This window comes from Taudactylus pleione, unplaced genomic scaffold, assembly GCF_031769625.1.
Source record: "Taudactylus pleione unplaced genomic scaffold, aTauple2 ptg001065l, whole genome shotgun sequence".
Taxonomy (NCBI): Eukaryota; Metazoa; Chordata; class Amphibia; order Anura; family Myobatrachidae; genus Taudactylus; species Taudactylus pleione.
In genome coordinates, this window is record NW_028285466.1 from 98,839 (window position 1) to 126,627 (window position 27,789).

The following is a 27,789-nucleotide window of genomic DNA, read 5'->3' on the forward strand; positions in this document are numbered from 1 at the left end:
AGGTGATGGTCGCGACCATCGGGCTTGCGACGAGACCCTTCCTACTGAGAGTGATGTCAGTAGGGCCGCCCTCAAACGGCGGGCATTCCTTCGAGAACACCTCCGTTTGGCCAGCCACCCCCCCCCCCGCCTACAAAACGGGGCAAGCTGTCGATCAACATAGACTGCCGCCCCGTTTTGTTGCGAGCCCCGGAGCAAGTGATTTCTCGCTCGCTCCGGAGCACGCGCAGTACGTGCGCACTGCCCACCCATCGACCCGCTTGCGAGCACATAGCGCTTGCGAGCGGATGTGAATCAGGCCCTCTGTACCCAATTGGTGGTAGCTGTCTTGGATTTGACCATTTATTTTTCCATGAGGTTTGGGCACATATTGGCTGAAGCTACATTATGCCTCCATTCTGTATAGGTGACATGCGCACTTCTATATACATGTATGTAATCAGTGGTGTTTAGGCTTCTGCATATATTATACTGTACTTTATAGTTGTACTCATGTTTCTTACATTTTGTGCCCTCGCTGTATATATGACCATTCATATGCTTTGCGGTTTATTACTCCAGAGAAAAAGTTTTGTTTGTACAAATTACAGCATTTCCATCCTTACGTGCAGTTACATGGGTCTGTCTGTCTGTCTGTACAGCGCTGAATAACCCGCCGCTGCCCAGGCACGTCCTGCTATTTACTTCCCGCTAGTTCTCATTGTTGACTCAAAGAAAAAAAAAAGTGATAAACTTAATTACAGCAATTTCCAATTTATATCAAATGACTGAATATTACTTTATGGAACCCAAATTGGATTGAAATCTAATTATATGTGGATTATCTCTGGGATGCAAAGTAACTGCATAAATACACAGCCGGCTTCCGGTGCTGTACACAGTGTACGGGCAGTCAGACAATGAGCGTCAGTAATTGTGTACTGAGGAATGCACAGTATGTACCAAGGTGCACCATATCCATCTGGTGTATATATATGTATACATGTGGGATCGGTATGATTTACCAGCGGACGGGATGCCAGCGGTCACAGGACTGACAGCGGTATTCCAATGGTGAAAATCCCGACAGGCCAGTAAGTAACCTAACCCTCCCCCGGTGATGCCTAAACCTAACCCTCTCTTCCCGCACCCTAAACCTAACCCTCTCCGGGCAGTGCCTAACCATAACCTCCCCGGGTAGTGCCCAACCCCTAACCCACCGTTTATTTAAATTTTGTGGTCACACTTGCTAGGGCACCCTGTATTTCAAATGTAAGACAAACTTTTTTTCTTTTTCCAGGTGCTTATTAGCTGATAGCCCTGGGTGTGGTCCTGTCTCTTTAAGGCAGGACCCAGGTTCATGTATAAAATGTATGCAAGCTTGAGCCAAAGGTGGCAGATCAAGTTCATTTATCTGAGAATCAGTGTAGGGACTGGCCAGATGGGAACGACCGTGAAGCGGTGGTCAGCTTAACAAATTATTGCAATATTTTGGAACCAACATTCCCTATGTTTAAAGGAGCTGCAGTTTGAAAAGCATGTGAGTGCCGAGTTTGTATGATATTTTTTATGTAGATGGTGTGGTCACATGCCAAGGGCACCCCGGATGGTTGAGTGCCGTGGATTAAGCTTCTCGTATATATATATATATATATATCATACATGCCTACCCTCCCGGTATTCGCGGGAGGCTCCCGATTCTTCGGGTAACCCCCCGCACCCCCGGAAGGGTAGGCATTTCTCCCGCATTCTGCCCACTTCCTAGTGAAGTGGGCAGAATGGGGAGAGCTTCCGCGGCAATCGCGGGTCTCTGTGTAGGGGGCGGGGCTTAATTACGCGATTCTGCACGAATCACGTCATTTAGGGGCCTAATGACGCAAGATGTCAGGCCCCGCTCCCATCACAACCCGATTTTTCTCCTCTCCCCAAGTCTCCCGCAAAAGCTAAGTACAATGTAGGCAAGTATGATATATATACACAGTATATACTGCTGCATGTCCTATTCAGCGTCAAATGCCAGATTCCCCATGATAAGTAGAGAGATTTATGTAATAACACTTAGAATAGTTTTTAAGACGTTCTATGATAAAGGGAGAAGTTCCATATCAGACATCAGCTGGAAATATACCCGCACACGCCAGCTCTATGCCCAATTTGCCACACCGGTGCTAGTGATTTGGTCTATAATACACTGGTAGCGTGTACAGTACTCATAGCAAAACGATGCTTGCCACTTACCTACATAGGAAACATACGTGTTTAGGAACATTTACCTACATCGGAAACATACGTGTTTAGGAACGTTTACCTACATAGGAAACATACGTGTTCAGGAACGTTTACCTACATAGGAAACATACGTGTTTAGGAACGTTTACCTACATAGGAAACATACGTGTTTAGGAACGTTTACCTACATAGGAAACATACGTGTTCAGGAACATTTACCTACATAGGAAACATACGTGTTCAGGAACGTTTACCTACATAGGAAACGTGTTTAGGAACATTTACCTACATAGGAAACATATACGTGTTTAGGAACGTTTACCTACATAGGAAACATATACGTGTTTAGGATCGTTTACCTACATAGGAAACATACGTGTTCAGGAACGTTTACCTACATAGGAAACATATGTGTTTAGGAACGTTTACCTACATAGGAAACATACGTGTTTAGGAACGTTTACCTACATAGGAAACATACGTGTTTAGGAACGTTTACCTACATAGGAAACATACGTGTTTAGGATCGTTTACGTACATACAGTAGGAAACATACGTGTTCAGGAACGTTTACCTACATAGGAAACATACGTGTTCAAGAACGTTTACCTACATAGGAAACATACGTGTTTAGGAACGTTTACCTACATGCTCCCGAATCTGATCACACACGGACCAATCAGAGTCTGATTGGAAAATGTATCAAGCTGCGAAAACAGTGGAGAAGTTTTTATCATACCAACCAATCAGCACGTACCTATCATTTTTTTAGAGTGTTCTGGATAAATGCTACCTGAAAGCTGATTGGTTGCTATGGGCAGCTTCTCCACTGGTTCACATCTCCATTCTTTCCGTGGTTTGATACATCTCTCCCCTTGGTGTGGTCAGGGGGCAGAGAGGGCGATCACGGCAATCTGTGTGCCTCACTCATCTCCAACATGGCGGATAATAATTCCATTGATCGTTGTGGATGCGATTGGGTTGGCGTAGCGATATCCCTGTGATGGAAGAGGAGGCGGAGGACCAGGCCCCAGCATTATGCCTCATGTGGTTCCACTAATACTGTAATAAAATAGCAGAATGCCTGTTTAGCTTAATGAGCAAATGACCACCGGATGCAGTTCCCTCTCTGTGTGTACTGGTCCTGGCTGATCACATTGCAGTGACTGATGGCCGTTTCCCAGATCAGAAGTATATGATGGTTCCGTGTTCCGCGCACGTTTCATCTTAATGGCATTTTGTAGTCCATGTATCATGCCCTCACGTTACAGTCACCCTGGACTGAATGTCATTCCAGTCATCTGGCTTCTGAAAGCCGGTGATTGAGGACTTGGCACTAACTTGTCATGGAGTTGGCTCTGTCCTGCTGTGCACAGAGAGAAATACATTATAGGGAGACTTGTACACGCAAGTCAGAGCCCTGTTCCTGACAGCGTGCTTGGAGATGATTCACGCTGTAGGTCTCTCAGGCTCTAGCTTGTGACCTAGCCTGTCAGGTGGAGTATGTCCGGGGGTCCTGCTGTCTTCCAGAGCATATGTTAGGCTCCGTGCGGGTGAGACCAGCACACAGCCCCGCGGAGAAACTGAAAGACGCGGGAAGGTCGTAGGAAAAGTCAGTAACTTTTTACTTAGGCATTGGCCAGAGAATATTTTCTATAGCGGTGCACCTTCTCACCGAGCCGGCATACTGTGTCTGTACCTCACGTGAGGCCTGAGATTGTGTACTGACCACTTCCTTCCTGCCTTTCAGATTGCCTTCTCCCAACACAACACAATCATGGACCTGGTGCAGTTCTTCGTCACCTTCTTCAGGTAAGAGCTGACGCGACGAATGCTCGCCGTGACTAGATGTGAATAAGATACAGTACTCCGCTGGTGCCATGCAGTATTGTTCCCCCGAAATTGGGGCCATGTTATAACCCGCTCTGCACATGTGACCATTTCATAACAGCTTTGGCCTTGCGGGGCACCTCCTTATGCTGAAGTGCCCGTCATTTCTGTCACAACGCGAGAGTCTGCTTAGGTTCCAAAGTAAATTGGGAGAGGGGGGGGGGTACATTTATAGGGACATGAGCACTCTTGAGATTTTTCCTCCTCACTACTCTTCTAGTTTGTGGAGGCGTCTCCGGAGTGCGCCGAGCAGGTGACAGCGTGGTTTGCGCTGAGCGGCCCTTATACAGAAGATGCTCTGGTACTAAACCAAGAAGATTTGCAGTGCTCACCCTCTGCGCTTCATAAATGACGTCCAGGGGTCACCGATGGGTCATGGGCTGCCAGAATTTATCAGAAGGCAACGTTTTCTCTAAACTACAGCAGCCAATCCGGTACTGTCATTGTTTATTTTGCACTAGACAGATAAAAGCTAGTTGCTGATTGGATGGTACGGCTCAGTAGAAAATATGTACCTAAATCTATCATTCTTAGTAAATGAGCCCTTCTGTATGGTATATGGAGGGTAGTGTGCAGGAATAACCCCAATCCCATGGATCATCTCTACTTCTAATATCTAAGCCTGAAGGCCCTCAGTCAGTTGTGTCTGCTGCCTGTAATAGGTCTCTCTTCCCATCTCTTTGGCCTAAAGTCTATCAGCCGTTATCGCCCATTTCCTGATGGATGACCCAACGCTTCCTGAAACGTCATCTCTCCAATCCTGATGTCATTGTCTCCCCCTCTCCATGGTCCTGTCTCTGCCCCCTTTATACCATTGGCATTACTAACCTCTTCGTGAATCTATCTTCTCATTCATTTCTCACTGATGAAGCCACGAAAACCACCATACACACCCTTATCATCTCCCACCTTTATTACTGTAACCTGATCTTCTCGCCCTACGTACTCTCTGCTACTCTTCAATCCGTCCTCAGCCTCCTGCCCACTTTTCTTCTCTCGCTGCTACTCCTCTGGTGATCCCTCCCCGTCAGTCACTTCACTGGCTCCTCAGCCTATACACAATCAAACTCACATCTGTCTTTAAACTGCAAATCTCCTGTCCTGTAGCTGTATTATTATTATTATCATTATTATTATTATTATTATTATTATTATTATTATTATTATTATTATTATTATTATTATTATTATTATTATTATCCTTAACTTATATGGTGCCACAAGTGGTCCACTACACCTTATATACTACATAGACAGAAGCAGAGCAAACGTACCAAGACAAAAGTGCAAAAGACTCACAGTATAAAACATTGCAGAACATGGTATACAGGCTATATAACTACTGCACAGTACAACACATTGCAGAACATGGTATACAGGCTATATAGCTACTGCACAGTACAAAACATTGCAGAACATGGTATACAGGCTATATAGCTACTGCACAGTACAAAACATTGCAGAACATGGTATACAGGCTATATAGCTACTGCACAGTACAAAACATTGCAGAACATGGTATACAGGCTATATAGCTACTGCACAGTACAACACATTGCAGAACATGGTATACAGGCTATATAGCTACTGCACAGTACAACACATTGCAGAACATGGTATACAGGCTATATAGCTACTGCACAGTACAAAACATTGCAGAACATAATATACAGGCTATATAGCTACTGCACAGTACAAAACATTGCAGAACATGGTATACAGGCTATATAGCTACTGCACAGTACAAAACATTGCAGAACATGGTATACAGGCTATATAGCTACTGCACAGTACAAAACATTGCAGAACATGGTATACAGGCTATATAGCTACTGCACAGTACAACACATTGCAGAACATGGTATACAGGCTATATAGCTACTGCACAGTACAAAACATTGCAGAACATGGTATACAGGCTATATAGCTACTGCACAGTACAACACATTGCAGAACATGGTATACAGGCTATGTAACTACTGCACAGTATAAAACATTGCAGAACATGGTATACAGGCTATATAGCTACTGCACAGTACAAAACATTGCAGAACATGGTATACAGGCTATATAGCTACTGCACAGTACAAAACATTGCAGAACATGGTATACAGGCTATATAACTACTGCACAGTACAACACATTGCAGAACATGGTATACAGGCTATATAGCTACTGCACAGTACAAAACATTGCAGAACATGGTATACAGGCTATATAGCTACTGCACAGTACAAAACATTGCAGAACATGGTATACAGGCTATATAGCTACTGCACAGTACAACACATTGCAGAACATGGTATACAGGCTATATAGCTACTGCACAGTACAACACATTGCAGAACATGGTATACAGGCTATATAGCTACTGCACAGTACAAAACATTGCAGAACATGATATACAGGCTATATAGCTACTGCACAGTACAAAACATTGCAGAACATGGTATACAGGCTATATAGCTACTGTACAGTACAAAACATTGCAGAACATGGTATACAGGCTATATAGCTACTGCACAGTACAAAACATTGCAGAACATGGTATACAGGCTATATAGCTACTGCACAGTACAACACATTGCAGAACATGATATACAGGCTATATAGCTACTGCACAGTACAAAACATTGCAGAACATGATATACAGGCTATATAGCTACTGCACAGTACAACACATTGCAGAACATGGTATACAGGCTATTTAGCTACTGCACAGTACAACACATTGCAGAACATGGTATACAGGCTATATAGCTACTGCACAGTACAAAACATTACAGAACATGGTATACAGGCTATATAACTACTGCACAGTACAAAACATTGCAGAACATGGTATACAGGCTATGTGACTACTGCACAGTACAAAACATTGCAGAACATGTTATACAGGCTATATAGCTACTGCACAGCACAAAACATTGCAGAACATGGTATACAGGCTATATAACTACTGCACAGTACAAGACATTGCAGAACATGGTATACAGGCTATATAGCTACTGCACAGTACAAAACATTGCAGAACATGGTATACAGGCTATATAGCTACTGCACAGTATAAATCATTGCAGAACATGATATACAGGCTATATAGCTACTGCACAGCACAAAACATTGCAGAACATGGTATACAGGCTATATAACTACTGCACAGTACAACACATTGCAGAACATGGTATACAGGCTATATAGCTACTGCACAGTACAAAACATTGCAGAACATGGTATACAGGCTATATAGATACTGCACAGTACAAAACATTGCAGAACATGGAAAACAGGCTATATAGCTACTGCACAGTACAAAACATTACAGAACATGGTATACAGGCTATATAACTACTGCACAGTACAAAACATTGCAGAACATGGTATACAGGCTATGTGACTACTGCACAGTACAAAACATTGCAGAACATGTTATACAGGCTATATAGCTACTGCACAGCACAAAACATTGCAGAACATGGTATACAGGCTATATAACTACTGCACAGTACAAGACATTGCAGAACATGGTATACAGGCTATATAGCTACTGCACAGTACAAAACATTGCAGAACATGGTATACAGGCTATATAGCTACTGCACAGTATAAATCATTGCAGAACATGATATACAGGCTATATAGCTACTGCACAGTACAAAACATTGCAGAACATGGTATACAGGCTATATAGCTACTGCACAGTACAAAACATTGCAGAACATGGTATACAGGCTATATAGCTACTGCACAGTACAAAACATTGCAGAACATGGTATACAGGCTATATAGCTACTGCACAGTACAAAACATTGCAGAACATGGTATACAGGCTATATAGATACTGCACAGTACAAAACATTGCAGAACATGGAAAACAGGCTATATAGCTACTGCACAGTACAAAACATTACAGAACATGGTATACAGGCTATATAACTACTGCACAGTACAAAACATTGCAGAACATGGTATACAGGCTATGTGACTACTGCACAGTACAAAACATTGCAGAACATGGTATACAGGCTATATAGCTACTGCACAGTACAAAACATTACAGAACATGGTATACAGGCTATATAGCTACTGCACAGTACAACACATTGCAGAACATGGTATACAGGCTATATAGCTACTGCACAGTACAACACATTGCAGAACATGGTATACAGGCTATATAGCTACTGCACAGTACAGCACATTGCAGAACATGGTATAAAGGCTATATAGCTACTGCACAGTACAACACATTGCAGAACATGGTATACAGGCTATATAGCTACTGCACAGTACAACACATTGCAGAACATGGTATACAGGCTATATAGCTACTGCACAGTACAACACATTGCAGAACATGGTATACAGGCTATATAGCTACTGCACAGTACAACACATTGCAGAACATGGTATACAGGCTATATAGCTACTGCACAGTACAACACATTGCAGAACATGGTATACAGGCTATATAGCTACTGCACAGTACAACACATTGCAGAACATGGTATACAGGCTATATAGCTACTGCACAGTACAACACATTGCAGAACATGGTATACAGGCTATATAGCTACTGCACAGTACAACACATTGCAGAACATGGTATACAGGCTATATAGCTACTGCACAGTACAAAACATTGCAGAACATGGTATACAGGCTATATAGCTACTGCACAGTACAAAACATTGCAGAACATGGTATACAGGCTATATAGCTACTGCACAGTACAAAACATTGCAGAACATGATATACAGGCTATATAGCTACTGCACAGTACAAAACATTGCAGAACATGATATACAGGCTATATAGCTACTGCACAGTACAAAACATTGCAGAACATGATATACAGGCTATATAGCTACTGCACAGTACAACACATTGCAGAACATGGTATACAGGCTTTATAGCTACTGCACAGTACAACACATTGCAGAACATGGTATACAGGCTATATAGCTACTGCACAGTACAAAACATTGCAGAACATGGTATACAGGCTATATAGCTACTGCACAGTACAACACATTGCAGAACATGGTATACAGGCTATATAGCTACTGCACAGTACAACACATTGCAGAACATGGTATACAGGCTATATAGCTACTGCACAGTACAAAACATTGCAGAACATGGTATACAGGCTATATAGCTACTGCACAGTACAAAACATTGCAGAACATGGTATACAGGCTATATAGCTACTGCACAGTACAAAACATTGCAGAACATGGTATACAGGCTATATAGCTACTGCACAGTACAAAACATTGCAGAACATGGTATACAGGCTATATAGATACTGCACAGTACAAAACATTGCAGAACATGGAAAACAGGCTATATAGCTACTGCACAGTACAAAACATTACAGAACATGGTATACAGGCTATATAACTACTGCACAGTACAAAACATTGCAGAACATGGTATACAGGCTATGTGACTACTGCACAGTACAAAACATTGCAGAACATGGTATACAGGCTATATAGCTACTGCACAGTACAACACATTGCAGAACATGGTATACAGGCTATATAGATACTGCACAGTACAAAACATTGCAGAACATGGTATACAGGCTATATAGATACTGCACAGTACAAAACATTGCAGAACATGGTATACAGTCTATATAGATACTGCACAGTACAAAACATTGCAGAACATGGTATACAGTCTATATAGCTACTGCACAGTACAAAACATTGCAGAACATGGTATACAGGCTATATAGCTACTGCACAGTACAAAACATTGCAGAACATGGTATACAGGCTATATAGCTACTGCACAGTACAAAACATTACAGAACATGGTATACAGGCTATATAACTACTGCACAGTACAAAACATTGCAGAACATGGTATACAGGCTATGTGACTACTGCACAGTACAAAACATTGCAGAACATGGTATACAGGCTATATAGCTACTGCACAGTACAACACAGTGCAGAACATGGTATACAGGCTATGTGACTACTGCACAGTACAAAACATTGCAGAACATGGTATACAGGCTATATAACTACTGCACAGTATAATACATTGCAGAACATGGTATACAGGCTATATAGCTACTGCACAGTACAAAACATTGGAGAACATGGTATACAGGCTATATAGCTACTGCACAGTACAAAACATTGCAGAACATGGTATACAGGCTATATAGCTACTGCACAGTACAAAACATTGCAGAACATGGTATACAGGCTATATAGATACTGCAAAGTACAAAACATTGCAGAACATGGTATACAGGCTATATAGCTACTGCACAGTACAACACATTGCAGAACATGGTATACAGGCTATATAGCTACTGCACAGTACAAAACATTACAGAACATGGTATACAGGCTATATAACTACTGCACAGTACAAAACATTGCAGAACATGGTATACAGGCTATGTGACTACTGCACAGTACAAAACATTGCAGAACATGTTATACAGGCTATATAGCTACTGCACAGTACAAAACATTGCAGAACATGGTATACAGGCTATATAACTACTGCACAGTACAACACATTGCAGAACATGGTATACAGGCTTTATAGCTACTGCACAGTACAACACATTGCAGAACATGGTATACAGGCTATGTGACTACTGCACAGTACAAAACATTGCAGAACATGGTATACAGGCTATATAGCTACTGCACAGTACAAAACATTGCAGAACATGGTATACAGGCTATGTGACTACTGCACAGTACAACACATTGCAGAACATGGTATACAGGCTATATAGCTACTGCACCGTACAACACATTGCAGAACATGGTATACAGGCTATATAACTACTGCACAGTACAAAACATTGCAGAACATGGCATACAGGCTATATAACTACTGCACAGTATAATACATTGCAGAACATGGTATACAGGCTATATAGCTACTGCACAGTACAACACATTGCAGAACATGGTATACAGGCTATATAGCTACTGCACAGTACAAAACATTGCAGAACATGGTATACAGGCTATATAACTACTGCACAGTACAAAACATTGCAGAACATAGTATACAGGCTCTGTGACTACTGCACAGTACAAAACATTGCAGAACATGGTATACAGGCTATATAGCTACTGCACAGTACAAAACATTGCAGAACATGGTATACAGGCTATATAACTACTGCACAGTACAAAACATTGCAGAACATGGTATACAGGCTATGTGACTACTGCACAGTTCAAAACATTGCAGAACATGGCATACAGGCTATATAACTACTGCACAGTACAAAACATTGCAGAACATGGTGTACAGGCTATATAGATACTGCACAGTACAAAACATTGCAGAACATGGAAAACAGGCTATATAGCTACTGCACAGTACAAAACATTACAGAACATGGTATACAGGCTATATAGCTACTGCACAGTACAAAACATTACAGAACATGGTATACAGGCTATATAACTACTGCACAGTACAAAACATTGCAGAACATGGTATACAGGCTATGTGACTACTGCACAGTACAAAACATTGCAGAACATGGTATACAGGCTATATAGCTACTGCACAGCACAAAACATTACAGAACATGGTGTACAGACTATATAGATACTGCACACTACAAAACATTGCAGAACATGGAAAACAGGCTATATAGCTACTCCACAGTACAAAACATTGCAGAACATGGTATACAGGCTATATAGCTACTGCACAGTACAAAACATTGCAGAACATGGTATACAGGCTATATAGCTACTGCACAGTACAAAACATTGCAGAACATGGTATACAGGCTATATAGCTACTGCACAGTACAAAACATTGCAGAACATGGTATACAGGCTATATAACTACTGCACAGTACAAAACATTGCAGACCATGCTATACAGGCTATGTAACTACTGCACAGTACAAAACATTGCAGAACATGGTATACAGGCTATATAGCTACTGCACAGTACAAAACATTGCAGAACATGGTATACAGGCTATATAGCTACTGCACAGTACAAAACATTGCAGAACATGGTATACAGGCTATATAGCTACTGCACAGTACAAAACATTGCAGAACATGGTATACAGGCTATATAACTACTGCACAGTACAAAACATTGCAGAACATGGTATACAGGCTATGTGACTACTGCACAGTACAAAACATTGCAGAACATGGCGTACAGGCTATATAACTACTGCACAGTACAAAACATTACAGAACATGGTGTACAGGCTATATAGATACTGCACAGTACAAAACATTGCAGAACATGGAAAACAGGCTATATAGCTACTGCACAGTACAAAACATTACAGAACATGGTATACAGGCTATATAGCTACTGCACAGTACAAAACATTACAGAACATGGTATACAGGCTATATAGCTACTGCACAGTACAACACATTGCAGAACATGGTATACAGGCTATGTGACTACTGCACAGTACAAAACATTGCAGAACATGGTATACAGGCTATATAGCTACTGCACAGTACAAAACATTGCAGAACATGGTATACAGGCTATATAACTACTGCACAGTACAAAAGATTGCAGAACATGGTATACAGGCTATATAACTACTGCACAGTACAAAACATTACAGAACATGGTATACAGGCTATATAGCTACTGCACAGTACAAAACATTGCAGAACATGGTATACAGGCAATATAGCTACTGCACAGTACAAAACATTGGAGAACATAGTATACAGGCTATATAGCTACTGCACAGTACAAAACATTGCAGAACATAGTATACAGGCTATATAGCTACTGCACAGTACAAAACATTGCAGAACATGGTATACAGGCAATATAGCTACTGCACAGTACAAAACATTGGAGAACATAGTATACAGGCTATATAGCTACTGCACAGTACAAAACATTGCAGAACATGGTATACAGGCTATATAACTACTATACAGTACAAAACATTGCAGAACATGGTATACAGGCTATGTGACTACTGCACAGTACAAAACATTGCAGAACATGGCATACAGGCTATATAACTACTGCACAGTACAAAACATTACAGAACATGGTGTACAGGCTATATAGATACTGCACAGTACAAAACATTGCAGAACATGGAAAACAGGCTATATAGCTACTGCACAGTACAAAACATTACAGAACATGGTATACAGGCCATGTGACTACTGCACAGTACAAAACATTGCAGAACATGGTATACAGGCTATATAGCTACTGCACAGTACAAAACATTGCAGAACATGGTATACAGGCAATATAGCTACTGCACAGTACAAAACATTGCAGAACATGGTATACAGGCAATATAGCTACTGCACAGTACAAAACATTCCAGAACATGGTATACAGGCTATATAGCTACTGCACAGTACAAAACATTGCAGAACATGGTATGGGCACTGCTTACAAGAGCTTACAATCTGTAAGTAGCATGTCCACATCTGTGCCATGTGCATAACTGGAACCATAGCTGATTTACCGCGCTATTTGCATTTTTCACTGTCCCAGCCATGTGCACTTACCAGTGATCTCATTACATCAGAGCCGTAACTAGGGTAGTGCGACCAGTGCCATGGCACAGGGCAGGGGGCGCTGTTTGGGCCTGTCACTTTTCTGTTTATTATCAGTCTCACTTGTAGCTTCCTCTTCTTTTATCCCCAGCATCTCCTGGCCTCCCCTATCTCTTCCCTGACCCTTCCCCATGAGGCCATGGCCCTCTCTCAGGTGCACTATATTATGTCCCTATTTATCCCCAGCATCTCCTGGCCTCGCCTATCTCTTCCCTGGCCCTTCCCCATGAGGCCATGGCCCTCTCTCAGGTGCACTATATTATTTCCCTATTTATCCCCAGCATCTCCTGGCCTCCCCTATCTCTTCCCTGGCCCTTCCCCATGAGGCCATGGCCCTCTCTCTCAGGTGCACTATATTATGTCCCTATTTATCCCCAGCATCTCCTGGCCTCCCCTATCCCTTCCCTGGCCCTTCCCCATGAGGCCATGGCCCTCTCTCAGGTGCACTATTTTATGTCCCTATTTATCCCCAGCATCTCCTGGCCTCCCCTATCTCTTCCCTGGCCCTTCCCCATGAGGCCATGGCCCTCTCTACCAGGTGCACTATATTATGTCCCTATTTATCCCCAGCATCTCCTGGCCTCCCCTATCTCTTCCCTGGCCCTTCCCCATGAGGCCATGGTCCTCTCTAAGGTGCACTATATTATGTCCCTATTTATCCCCAGCATCTCCTGGCCTCCCCTATCTCTTCCCTGTCCCTTCCCCATAAGGCCATGGCCCTCTATCAGGTGCACTATATTATGTCCCTATTTATCCCCAGCATCTCCTGGCCTCCCCTATCTCTTCCCTGGCCCTTCCCCATGATGCCATGGCGCTCTCTCAGGTACACTATATTATGTCCCTATTTATCCCCAGCATCTCCTGGCCTCCCCTATCTCTTCCCTGGCCCTTCCCCATGAGGCCATGGCGCTCTCTCAGGTGCATTATATTATGTCCCTATTTATCCCCAGCATCTCCTGACCTCCCCTATCTCTTCCCTGGCCCTTCCCCATGAGGCCATGGCGCTCTCTCAGGTGCACTATATTATGTCCCTATTTATCCCCAGCATCTCCTGGCCTCCCCTATCTCTTCCCTGGCCCTTCCCCATGATGCCATGGCCCTCTCTCAGGTGCACTATATTATGTCCCTATTTATCCCCAGCATCTCCTGGCCTCCCCTATCTCTTCCCTGGCCCTTCCCCATGAGGCCATGGCCCTCTCTCAGGTGCACTATATTATGTCCCTATTTATCCCCAGCATCTCTTGGCCTCCCCTATCTCTTCCCTGGCCCTTCCCCATGAGGCCATGGCCCTCTCTCAGGTGCACTACATAATGTCCCTATTTATCCCCAGCATCTCCTGGCCTCCCCTATCTCTTCTCTGGCCCTTCCCCATGAGGCCATGGCCCTCTCTCAGGTGCACTATATTATGTCCCTATTTATCCCCAGCATCTCCTGGCCTCCCCTATCTCTTCCTTGGCCCTTCCCCATGAGGCCATGGCCCTCTCTCAGGTGCACTATATTATGTCCCTATTTATCCCCAGCATCTCCTGGGCTCCCCTATCTCTTCCCTGGCCCTTCCCTATGAGGCCATGGCCCTCTCTCAGGTGTACTATATAATGTCCCTATTTATCCCCAGCGTCTCCTGGCCTCCCCTATCTCTTCCCTGGCCCTTCCCTATGAGGCCATGTCCCTCTCTCAGCTGCACTCTATTATGTCCCTATTTATCCCCAGCATCTCCTGGCCTCCCCTATCTCTTCCCTGGCCCTTCCCCATGAGGCCATGGCCCTCTCTCAGGTGCACTATATTATGTCCCTATTTATGCCCAGCATCTCCTGGCCGCCCCTATCTCTTCCCTGGCCCTTCCCCATGAGGCAATGGTCCTCTCTCAGGTGCACTATATTATGTCCCTATTTATCCCCAGCTTCTCCTGGCCTCCCCTATCTCTTCCCTGGCCCTTCCCCATGAGGCCATGTCCCTCTCTCAGCTGCACTCTATTATGTCCCTATTTATCCCCAGCATCTCCTGGCCTCCCCTATCTCTTCCCTGGCCCTTCCCCATGAGGCCATGGCCCTCTCTCAGGTGCACTATATTATGTCCCTATTTATGCCCAGCATCTCCTGGCCGCCCCTATCTCTTCCCTGGCCCTTCCCCATGAGGCAATGGTCCTCTCTCAGGTGCACTATATTATGTCCCTATTTATCCCCAGCTTCTCCTGGCCTCCCCTATCTCTTCCCTGGCCCTTCCCCATGAGGCCATGGCCCTCTCTCAGGTGCACTATATTATGTCCCTATTTATGCCCAGCATCTCCTGGCCGCCCCTATCTCTTTCCTGGCCCTTCCCCATGAGGCAATGGTCCTCTCTCAAGTGCACTATATTATGTCCCTATTTATCCCCAGCATCTCCTGGCCTCCCCTATCTCTTCCCTGGCCCTTCCCCATGAGGCCATGGTCCTCTCTCAAGTGCACTATATTATGTCCATATTTATCCCCAGCATCTCCTGGCCTCCCCTATCTCTTCCCTGGCCCTTCCCCATGAGCCATGGCCCTCTCTCAGGTGCACTATATTATGTCCCTATTTATCCCCAGCATCTCCTGGCCTCCCCTATCTCTTCCCTGGCCCTTCCCCATGAGCCATGGCCCTCTCTCAGGTGCGCTATATTATGTCTCTGGCACAGGGCTCCAAAAAGTCTAGTTATGGCTCTGCATTACATCACAGACGGCTGTAAGGGGGAGGCTCGGCAGCTTACCAAACAGTACTGTCCAGCCCATTACTCTTCCCCGCTACAATTTTTTCTACACACTCACCCCCCTCCCACTCTCCTAGCTGTGCCACAGACCGCCGCTTCACCTGATCCCTTCTTCCCACTTCCAGGATTCCTCCAGTGCTGGTGCCAGCCTCTGGAATATCTTCGTATTCTCCATTAGACTTTCACACAGCCTCTCATCTCCTCATTGATACCTACCACACCTCCTCCTAACGCTGAGCCCCTACACCACGCAGCTCCCTATGTCCGCCTACAGCCCCTCTAGAATTAAAGCTCCAAGAGTAGGGCCCCTAACTGTGCAAAAATGAGATATTGGTAACACGGATGGATATAATACACCTGTAATTCTTATATATAAAGTACTGTCAGGTTGGAGAGGTCAGTATCAGCCAATCGGAAGCAGCTAGACATGGCTGCCATTAGTCATTGCGTATCTTTGCACCATCCCCCTGGTTCCTACAAGGCATACACCTCCTAGTCAGTGGACACAGCCACATCTAATACATTGCACTTACTGTACATGGACATAACTTTGCACTCAGCAGTAACGCCGACCCCATAGATAAACATCCGCTGGATAAACTGGGCCACAATGTTTTCAGACCGCAAATGACCTCAATTCCGCTCCCTCCCGCTAACACCGGTCTTAACGCCTGATACAGGGGTGCACGCAATTCAAACGCAATGCCGATATTGACATACTACAGCTGAGCGATTATTTGCTACTGTGCATGTGCAAAAAGTTCATAAAACCCCTACGGCGCGTGTGTACGGACAGCGGGGCTGATGCGTTCGGTACAGACGTTATCATATATGGTGCGGCGTTCCCGGGCCGTGACCTGAAGTAAACGTAAAAAAGTCTGTCTCATGGGCGCGTCGGTGAAATGACTACGTTCTCAAACGCACAGCCTCAGGGACCATGTTCAGACAAATAAATTGCTCCTGCTGTAGGGCTGTGCAAGTGTCGATGTTGGTGCGGCATCGTTGTAACAGCGCACAGAGGCGCAGAAAGTGGGCGGGTCAGAGCTTGCACAGGCTACTACAGAAGGAGGAGGCTAAAACTAGCATTTGCATATTATCGCAGCCGTGACTCCGGGACGAGCGGATGCTGCAGCGCCGACCTCTGAGTGGGACGCACAGGGACATTACTGTGCGCGAGCACATAATGAATAGATGAAGAATAGCAGTTTGCAGCCATTATTTCCTTCCAATGTTTCTCCATTAGGAGCATTTTGCATTTAGGATACAATGGACACCTTGGGCTAAATCCAATTACTGCAGCTCAGTGGACGCCTTGTATAGTAATGCTGATTAGTGTAAACATGCTTATTTTCAGCACGCCACCATTTGCCCGATAGACTGGAATATGTCCTTTTTTTTGCCTATTCCCTATTTTAACTTGGCGAGCCAGGCGATGTTCTTCCTGCGCAGCTAAGCGAACATGACGTGAATCCTCTTTTGACAAAGTTGCACAACTCTCCAGGCTGTCAGCCCTCCAGGATAAGAGCCGTGAAGGGCGAGTGTGAGCTTGGAGGAGGGCTATGAATTATGAAACAAAATATTTCAAGGGTGAGATAGCTTGTGCCCCAGCAGCTAGATTCAGTCTAAGCTGATCATGTTATATATTCCTCCCACTTGTGATACAAACAGCTCCCCTCTATCTGGCTGTGTCGCACCATCTACTGGTTAGCACTCGCTGCCAGGTGATATTCTGTGTTATCTGCTAACTGGAGGCTTAGTTATTGGTTATACTGCTGTCAGGTGATATACCGTGGTGTCTGCTGACTGGGGGCTCAGGTGTTGGTTAGCACTCGCTGCCAGGTGATATTACGTTGTGTCTGCTCACTGAGGGCTCAGATATTGGTTAGCTCTCGCTGCCAGGTGATATTCCATGGTGCCTGCTGACTGGGGGCTCAGGTATTGGTTAGCACTCGCTGTCAGGTGATATTCCTTGGTATCTGCTGACTGGGGTCTCAGGTATTGGTTAGCACTCGCTGCCAGGTGATATTATGTTGTATCTGCTGACTGGGGTCTCAGGTATTGGTTAGCACTCGCTGCCAGGTGATATTATGTTGTATCTGCTGACTGGGGTCTCAGGTATTGGTTAGCACTCGCTGCCAGGTGATATTATGTTGTATCTGCTGACTGGGGTCTCAGGTATTGGTTAGCACTCGCTGCCAGGTGATATTATGTTGTATCTGCTGACTGGGGTCTCAGGTATTGGTTAGCACTCGCTGTCAGGTGATATTCCGTGATGTCTGCTGACTTCGGTCTCAGGTATTGGTTAGCACTCGCTGTCAGGTGATATTCCGTGATGTCTGCTGACTGGGGTCTCAGGTATTGCTTAGCACTCGCTGTCAGGTGATATTTCTTGGTATCTGCTGACTGGGGTCTCAGGTATTGGTTAGCACTCGCTGCCAGGTGATATTATGTTGTATCTGCTGACTGGGGTCTCAGGTATTGGTTAGCACTCGCTGCCAGGTGATATTACGTTGTATCTGCTGACAGGGGTCTCAGGTATTGGTTAGCACTCGCTGTCAGGTGATATTCCATGATGTCTGCTTACTGGGGGCTCAGGTATTGGTTAGCACTCGCTGTCAGGTGATATTCCATGGTGTCTGCTGACTGGGGGCTCAGGTATTGGTTAGCACTTGCTGTCAGGTGATATTACGTTGTGTGTGCTGACTGGGGTCTCAGGTATTGGTTAGCACTTGCTGTCATGTGATATTACGTTGTGTCTGCTGACTGGGGGCTCAGGTATTAGTTAGCACTCGCTGTCAGGTGATATTCCTTGGTATCTGCTGACTGGGGGCTCAGGTGTTGGTTAGCACTCGCTGTCAGGTGATATTCCGTGGTATCTGCTTACTGGGGGCTCAGGTATTGGTTAGCACTCGCTGCCAGGTGATATTCCATGGTGTCTGCTGACTGGTGGCTCAGGTATTGGTTAGCACTTACTGTCAGGTGATATTACGTTGTGGCTGCTGACTGGGGTCTCAGGTATTGGTTAGCACTTGCTGTCAGGTGATATTCCGTGGTGTCTGCTGACTGGGGACTCAGGTATTGGTTACCACTTGCTGTCAGGTGATATTACGTTAGCTCTGCTGACTGGGGGCTCAGGTATTGGTTAGCACTCGCTGTCAGGTGATATTCCGTGGTGTCTGCTGACTGGGGGCTCAGGTATTGGTTAGCACTCGCTGTCAGGTGATATTCCGTGGTGTCTGCTGACTGGGGGCTCAGGTATTGGTTAGCACATTCGCTGCCAGGTGATATTACGTTGTGTCTGCTGACTGGGGGCTCAGGTATTGGTTAGCACTCGCTGTCAGGTGATATTCCGTGATGTCTGCTGACAGGGGTCTCAGGTATTGGTTAGCACTCGCTGTCAGGTGATATTTTGTGGTATCTGCTTACTGGGGGCTCAGGTATTGGTTAGCACTCGCTGTCAGGTGATATTCCATGGTGTCTGCTGACTGGGGGCTCAGGTATTGGTTAGCACTTGCTGTCAGGTGATATTACGTTGTGTGTGCTGACTGGGGTCTCAGGTATTGGTTAGCACTTGCTGTCATGTGATATTACGTTGTGTCTGCTGACTGGGGGCTCGGGTATTGGTTAGCACTCGCTGTCAGGTGATATTCCTTGGTATCTGCTGACTGGGGGCTCAGGTGTTGGTTAGCACTCGCTGTCAGGTGATATTCCGTGGTATCTGCTTACTGGGGGCTCAGGTATTGGTTAGCACTCGCTGCCAGGTGATATTCCATGGTGTCTGCTGACTGGTGGCTCAGGTATTGGTTAGCACTTGCTGTCAGGTGATATTACGTTGTGGCTGCTGACTGGGGTCTCAGGTATTGGTTAGCCCTTGCTGTCAGGTGATATTCCGTGGTGTCTGCTGACTGGGGACTCAGGTATTGGTTAGCACTCGCTGCCAGGTGATATTCCATGGTGTCTGCTGACTGGTGGCTCAGGTATTGGTTAGCACTTGCTGTCAGGTGATATTACGTTGTGGCTGCTGACTGGGGTCTCAGGTATTGGTTAGCCCTTGCTGTCAGGTGATATTACGTTGTGTCTGCTGACTGGGGGCTCAGGTATTGGTTAGCACTCGCTGTCAGGTGATATTCCGTGGTGTCTGCTGACTGGGGGCTCAGGGATTGGTTAGCACTCGCTGTCAGGTGATATTCCGTGGTGTCTGCTGACTGGGGGCTCAGGTATTGGTTATACTGCTGTCAGATGATATTCTGTGGTGTCTGCTGACTGGGGGCTCAGGTATTGGTTAGCACATTCGCTGCCAGGTGATATTACGTTGTGTCTGCTGACTGGGGGCTCAGGTATTGGTTAGCACTCGCTGTCAGGTGATATTACGTTGTGTCTGCTGACTGGGGGCTCAGGTATTGGTTAGCACTCGCTGTCAGGTGATATTTCGTGGTGTCTGCTGACTGGGGGCTCAGGTATTGGTTAGCACTTGCTGTCAGGTGATATTACGTTGTGTCTGCTGACTGGGGGCTCAGGTATTGGTTAGCACTTGCTGCCAGGTGATATTACGTTGTGTCTGCTGACTGGGGGCTCAGGTATTGGTTATCACTCGCTGCCAGGTGATATTACATTGTGTCTGCTGACTGGGGGCTCAGGTATTGGTTAGCACTCGCTGCCAGGTGATATTCCGTGGAGTCTGCTGACTGGGGGCTTAGGTATTGGTTATACTGTTGTCACGTGATATTCCATGGTGTCTGCTCACTGAGGGCTCAGGTATTGGTTAGCACTCACTGCCAGGTGATATTCAGTGGTGTCTGCTGACTGGTGGCTCAGGTATTGGTTAGCACTCTCTGTCAGGTGATATTCCGTGGTGTCTGCTGACTTCGGACTCAGGTATTGGTTCGCACTTGCTGTCAGGTGATATTCCGTGGTGTCTGCTGACTGGGGACTCAGGTATTGGTTAGCACTTGCTGTCAGGTGATATTACGTTGTGTCTGCTGACTGGCGGCTCAGGTATTGATTAGCACTCGCTGTCAGGTGATTTTCCGTGGTGTCTGCTGACTGGGGGCTCAGGTATTGGTTAGCACGCGCTGTCAGGTGATATTCCGTGGTGTCTGCTTACTGGGGTATTGGTTATACTGCTGTCAGATGATATTCTGTTGTGTCTGCTGACTGGGGGCTCAGGTATTGGTTAGCACTCGCTGTCAGGTGATATTACATTGTGTCTGCTGACTGGGGGCTCAGGTATTGGTTAGCACTCGCTGTCAGGTGATATTTTGTGGTGTCTGCTGACTGGGGGCTCAGGTATTAGTTAGCACTCGCTTCCAGGTGATATTCCGTGGAGTCTGCTGACTGGGGGCTTAGGTATTGGTTATACTGCTGTCACGTGATATTTCGTGGTGTCTGCTCACTGAGGGCTCAGGTATTGGTTAGCACTTGCTGTCAGGTGATATTACGTTGTGTCTGCTGACTGGGGGCTCAGATATTGGTTAGCACTCGCTGCCAGGTGATATTCCATGGTGCCTGCTGACTGAGGGCTCAGATATTGGTTAGCTCTCGCTGCCAGGTGATATTCCATGGTGCCTGCTGACTGGGGGCTCAGGTATTGGTTAGCACTCGCTGTCAGGTGATATTACATTGTGTCTGCTGACTGGGGGCTCAGATATTGGTTAGCACTCGCTGTCAGGTGATATTTTGTGGTGTCTGCTGACTGGGGGCTCAGGTATTGGTTAGCACTCGCTTCCAGGTGATATTCCGTGGAGTCTGCTGACTGGGGGCTTAGGTATTGGTTATACTGCTGTCACGTGATATTTCGTGGTGTCTGCTCACTGAGGGCTCAGGTATTGGTTAGCACTTGCTGTCAGGTGATATTACGTTGTGTCTGCTGACTGGGGGCTCAGATATTGGTTAGCACTCGCTGCCAGGTGATATTCCATGGTGCCTGCTGACTGAGGGCTCAGATATTGGTTAGCTCTCGCTGCCAGGTGATATTCCATGGTGCCTGCTGACTGGGGGCTCAGGTATTGGTTAGCACTCGCTGCCAGGTGATATTCCGTGGTGTCTGCTCACTGAGGGCTCAGGTATTGGTTATACTTATGTAAGAATCAGGTTGGATGTACTTCTCCAGGATTTGGCTGGCTGTGATGTGCTGGTTATAATGTGTGACAGCAGCCGTGCTTTTGTCTGATACTTGTGTATCTGTAGGATTCCTGTATCCTGTCACTGGTCAAACACGTGTCCTGATGCAGAGACTTACGCTAATGCCGCTGCAGCTGTGAATTTGTATGCAGCGCCTGTGCAAAAATATGAAAACGCTGCAGCAGCCTAGATTGTTATTGAGATGCCCACCAGCAGCTTTGCAAATCCAAGCAGCTGCGTACAAAGACGCAGCATCAGTCACATGGCATGATTCAGTATGGATCGCAATAACGATTACGCACACAGCCTCACTGCGAAGATATGGTAATCCTCCACGATTGCTATGCCATACACAGCACTACATAAGGACGCCCACCTTACCTTACACACATCCATAATACTTAGCAAGACTGCGACACCATCGGTAACATGGAGTACCATCACAGCCTCACGCACACTTACACAGGCTCTGACCTTACTCAGGAATTACTAACCTCATCACACGCAGTGATTACACAAGACTGAGATAACATCAGTAACATGGAGTACCATCACATCCTCACACACACTTACACAGGCTCTGACCTTACTCAGGAATTACTAACCTCATCACACACAGTGATTACACAAGACTGAGAGACCATCAGTTACATGGAGTACCATCACAGCCTCACACAGACTTACACAGGCTCTGACCTTACTCAGGAATTACTAACCTCATCACCCGCAGTGATTACACAAGACTGAGAAACCATCAGTAACATGGAGTACCATCACATCCTCACACACACTTACACAGGCTCTGACCTTACTCAGGAATTACTAACCTCATCACACACAGTGATTACACAAGACTGACAAACCATCAGTAACATGGAGTACCATCACATCCTCACACACACTTACACAGGCTCTGACCTTACTCAGGAATTACTAACCTCATCACATGCAGTGATTACACAAGACTGAGAGACCATCAGTAACATGGAGTACATCACAGCCTCACACACACTTACACAGGCTCTGACCTTACTCAGGAATTACTAACCTCATCACATGCAGTGATTACACAAGACTGAGAGACCATCAGTTACATGGAGTACCATCACAGCCTCACACACACTTACACAGGCTCTAACCTTACTCAGGAATTACTAACCTCATCACATGCAGTGATTACATAAGACTGAGATACCATCAGTAACATGGAGTACCATCACAGCTTCACACACACTTACACAGGCTCTGACCTTACTGAGGAATTACTAACCTCATCACACACAGTGATTACACAAGACTGAGATACCATCAGTAACATGGAGTACCATCACATCCTCACACACACTTACACAGGCTCTGACCTTACTCAGGAATTACTAACCTCATCACATGCAGTGATTACACAAGACTGAGACACCATCAGTAACATGGAGTACCATCATATCCTCACACACACTTACACAGGCTCTGACCTTACTCAGGAATTACTAACCTCATCACACACAGTGATAACACAAGACTGAGATACCATCAGTAACATGGAGTACCATCACATCCTCACACACACTTGCACAGGCTCTACCATACTCAGGAATTACTAACCTCATCACTCGCAGTGATAACACAAGACTGAGAAACCATCGGTAACATGGAGTACCATCACATCCTCACACACACACTTACACAGGCTCTACCATACTCAGGAATTACTAACCTCATCACTCGCAGTGATAACACAAGACTGAGAAACCATCGGTAACATGGAGTACCATCACATCCTCACACACACACTTACACAGGCTCTGACCTTACTCAGGAATTACTAACCTCATCACACACAGTGATTACACAAGACTGAGAGACCATCAGTAACATGGAGTACCTCACATCCTCACACACACTTACACAGGCTCTACCTTACTCAGGAATTACTAACCTTATCACACGCAGTGACTACACAAGACTGAGAGACCATCAGTAACATGGAGTACCCTCACATCCTCACACACACTTACACAGGCTCTGACCTTACTCAGGAATTACTAACCTCATCACACACAGTGATAACACAAGACTGAGATACCATCAGTAACATGGAGTACCATCACATCCTCACACACACTTACACAGGCTCTGACCTTACTCAGGAATTACGAACCTCATCACACACAGTGATAACACAAGACTGAGATACCATCAGTAACATGGAGTACCATCACATCCTCACACACACTTACACAGGCTCTACCATACTCAGGAATTACTAACCTCATCACTCGCAGTGATAACACAAGACTGAGAAACCATCGGTAACATGGAGTACCATCACATCCTCACACACACACTTACACAGGCTCTGACCTTACTCAGGAATTACTAACCTCATCACACACAGTGATTACACAAGACTGAGAGACCATCAGTAACATGGAGTACCTCACATCCTCACACACACTTACACAGGCTCTACCTTACTCAGGAATTACTAACCTCATCACACGCAGTGACTACACAAGACTGAGAGACCATCAGTAACATGGAGTACCATCACAGCCTCACACACACTTACACAGGCTCAGACCTTACTCAGGAATTACTAACCTCAGCGCACGCAGTGATTACACAAGACTGAGAGACCATCAGTAACATGGAGTACCATCACATCCTCACACACACTTACACAGGCTCTACCTTACTCAGGAATTACTAACCTCATCACACGCAGTGACTACACAAGACTGAGAGACCATCAGTAACATGGAGTACCCTCACATCCTCACACACACTTACACAGGCTCTGACCTTACTCAGGAATTACTAACCTCATCACTCGCAGTGATAACACAAGACTGAGACACCATCAGTAACATGGAGTACCATCACATCCTCACACACACTTACACAGGCTCTGACCTTACTCAGGAATTACTAACCTCATCACATGCAGTGATTACACAAGACTGAGACACCATCAGTAACATGGAGTAACATCACATCCTCATGCACACTTACACAGGCTCTGACCTTACTCAGGAATTACTAACCTCATCACACACAGTGACTACACAAGACTGAGATACCATCAGTAACATGGAGTACCATCACATCCTCACACACACTTACACAGGCTCTACCTTACTCAGGAATTACTAACCTCATCACATGCAGTGACTACACAAGACTGAGAGACCATCAGTAACATGGAGTACCCTCACATCCTCACACACACTTACACAGGCTCTGACCTTACTCAGGAATTACTAACCTCATCACACACAGTGATAACACAAGACTGATATACCATCAGTAACATGGAGTACCATCACATCCTCACACACACTTACACAGGCTCTACCTTACTCAGGAATTACTAACCTCATCACTCGCAGTGATAACACAAGACTGAGATACCATCAGTAACATGGAGTACCATCACAGCCTCACACACACTTACACAGGCTCTACCTTACTCAGGAATTACTAACCTCATCACACACAGTGATAACACAAGACTGAGATACCATCAGTAACATGGAGTACCATCACATCCTCACACACACTTACACAGGCTCTACCTTACTCAGGAATTACTAACCTCATCACACACAGTGATAACACAAGACTGAGATACCATCAGTAACATGGAGTACCATCACATCCTCACACACACTTACACATGCTCTGACCTTACTCAGGAATTACTAACCTCATCACATGCAGTGACTACACAAGACTGAGATACCATCAGTAACATGGAGTACCATCACATCCTCACACACACTTACACAGGCTCTACCTTACTCAGGAATTACTAACCTCATCACTCGCAGTGATAACACAAGACTGAGATACCATCAGTAACATGGAGTACCATCACAGCCTCACACACACTTACACAGGCTCTACCTTACTCAGGAATTACTAACCTCATCACACACAGTGATAACACAAGACTGAGATACCATCAGTAACATGGAGTACCATCACATCCTCACACACACTTACACAGGCTCTGACCTTTCTCAGGAATTACTAACCTCATCACACACAGTGATAACACAAGACTGAGATACCATCAGTAACATGGAGTACCATCACATCCTCACACACACTTACACAGGCTCTGACCTTACTCAGGAATTACTGACCTCATCACTCGCAGTGATAACACAAGACTGAGAAACCATCAGTAACATGGAGTACCATCACATCCTCACACACACTTACACAGGCTCTACCTTACTCAGGAATTACTAACCTCATCACTCGCAGTGATAACACAAGACTGAGATACCATCAGTAACATGGAGTACCATCACAGCCTCACACACACTTACACAGGCTCTACCTTACTCAGGAATTACTAACCTCATCACACACAGTGATAACACAAGACTGAGATACCATCAGTAACATGGAGTACCATCACATCCTCACACACACTTACACAGGCTCTACCTTACTCAGGAATTACTAACCTCATCACACACAGTGATAACACAAGACTGAGATACCATCAGTAACATGGAGTACCATCACATCCTCACACACACTTACACAGGCTCTGACCTTACTCAGGAATTACTAACCTCATCACACACAGTGATAACACAAGACTGAGAAACCATCAGTAACATGGAGTACCATCACAGCCTCACACACACTTACACAGGCTCTGACCTTACTCAGGAATTACTAACCTCATCACACACAGTGATAACACAAGACTGAGATACCATCAGTAACATGGAGTACCATCACATCCTCACACACACTTACACAGGCTCTGACCTTACTCAGGAATTACTAACCTCATCACTCGCAGTGATAACACAAGACTGAGAAACCATCAGTAACATGGAGTACCATCACATGCTCACACACACTAACACAGGCTCTGACCTTACTCAGGAATTACTAACCTCATCACACACAGTGATTACACAAGACTGAGACACCATCAGTAACATGGAGTACCATCACTGTCTCACACACACTTACACAGGCTCTGACCTTACTCAGGAATTACTAATCTCATCACACACAGAGATTACACAAGACTGAGATACCATCTGTAACATGTAGTACCATCACAGCCTCACACACACACTTAAATAGACTCTGACCTTACTCAGGAATTACTAACCTCATCACACACAGTGATTACACAAGTCTGAGAGACCATCAGTAACATGGAGTATTATCACAGCCTCACACACACTTACACAGGCTCTGACCTTACTCAGGAATTACTAACCT

The 27,789-nt window shown here is 45.3% G+C and overlaps 1 protein-coding gene across 1 annotated transcript in view; it reads left to right on the forward strand.

Annotated features, from left to right (window-relative positions):
* The window catches only part of LOC148453895 (attractin-like protein 1), a 482,434-nt gene that overhangs the window by 80,658 nt on the left and 373,987 nt on the right, over positions 1–27,789 (forward strand). The window contains exon 2 of the mRNA XM_088461549.1: positions 3,959–4,020. Within this exon, the coding sequence (XP_088317675.1) occupies positions 3,959–4,020 (62 nt within the window). The remainder of the gene's footprint in view (positions 1–3,958; positions 4,021–27,789) is intronic.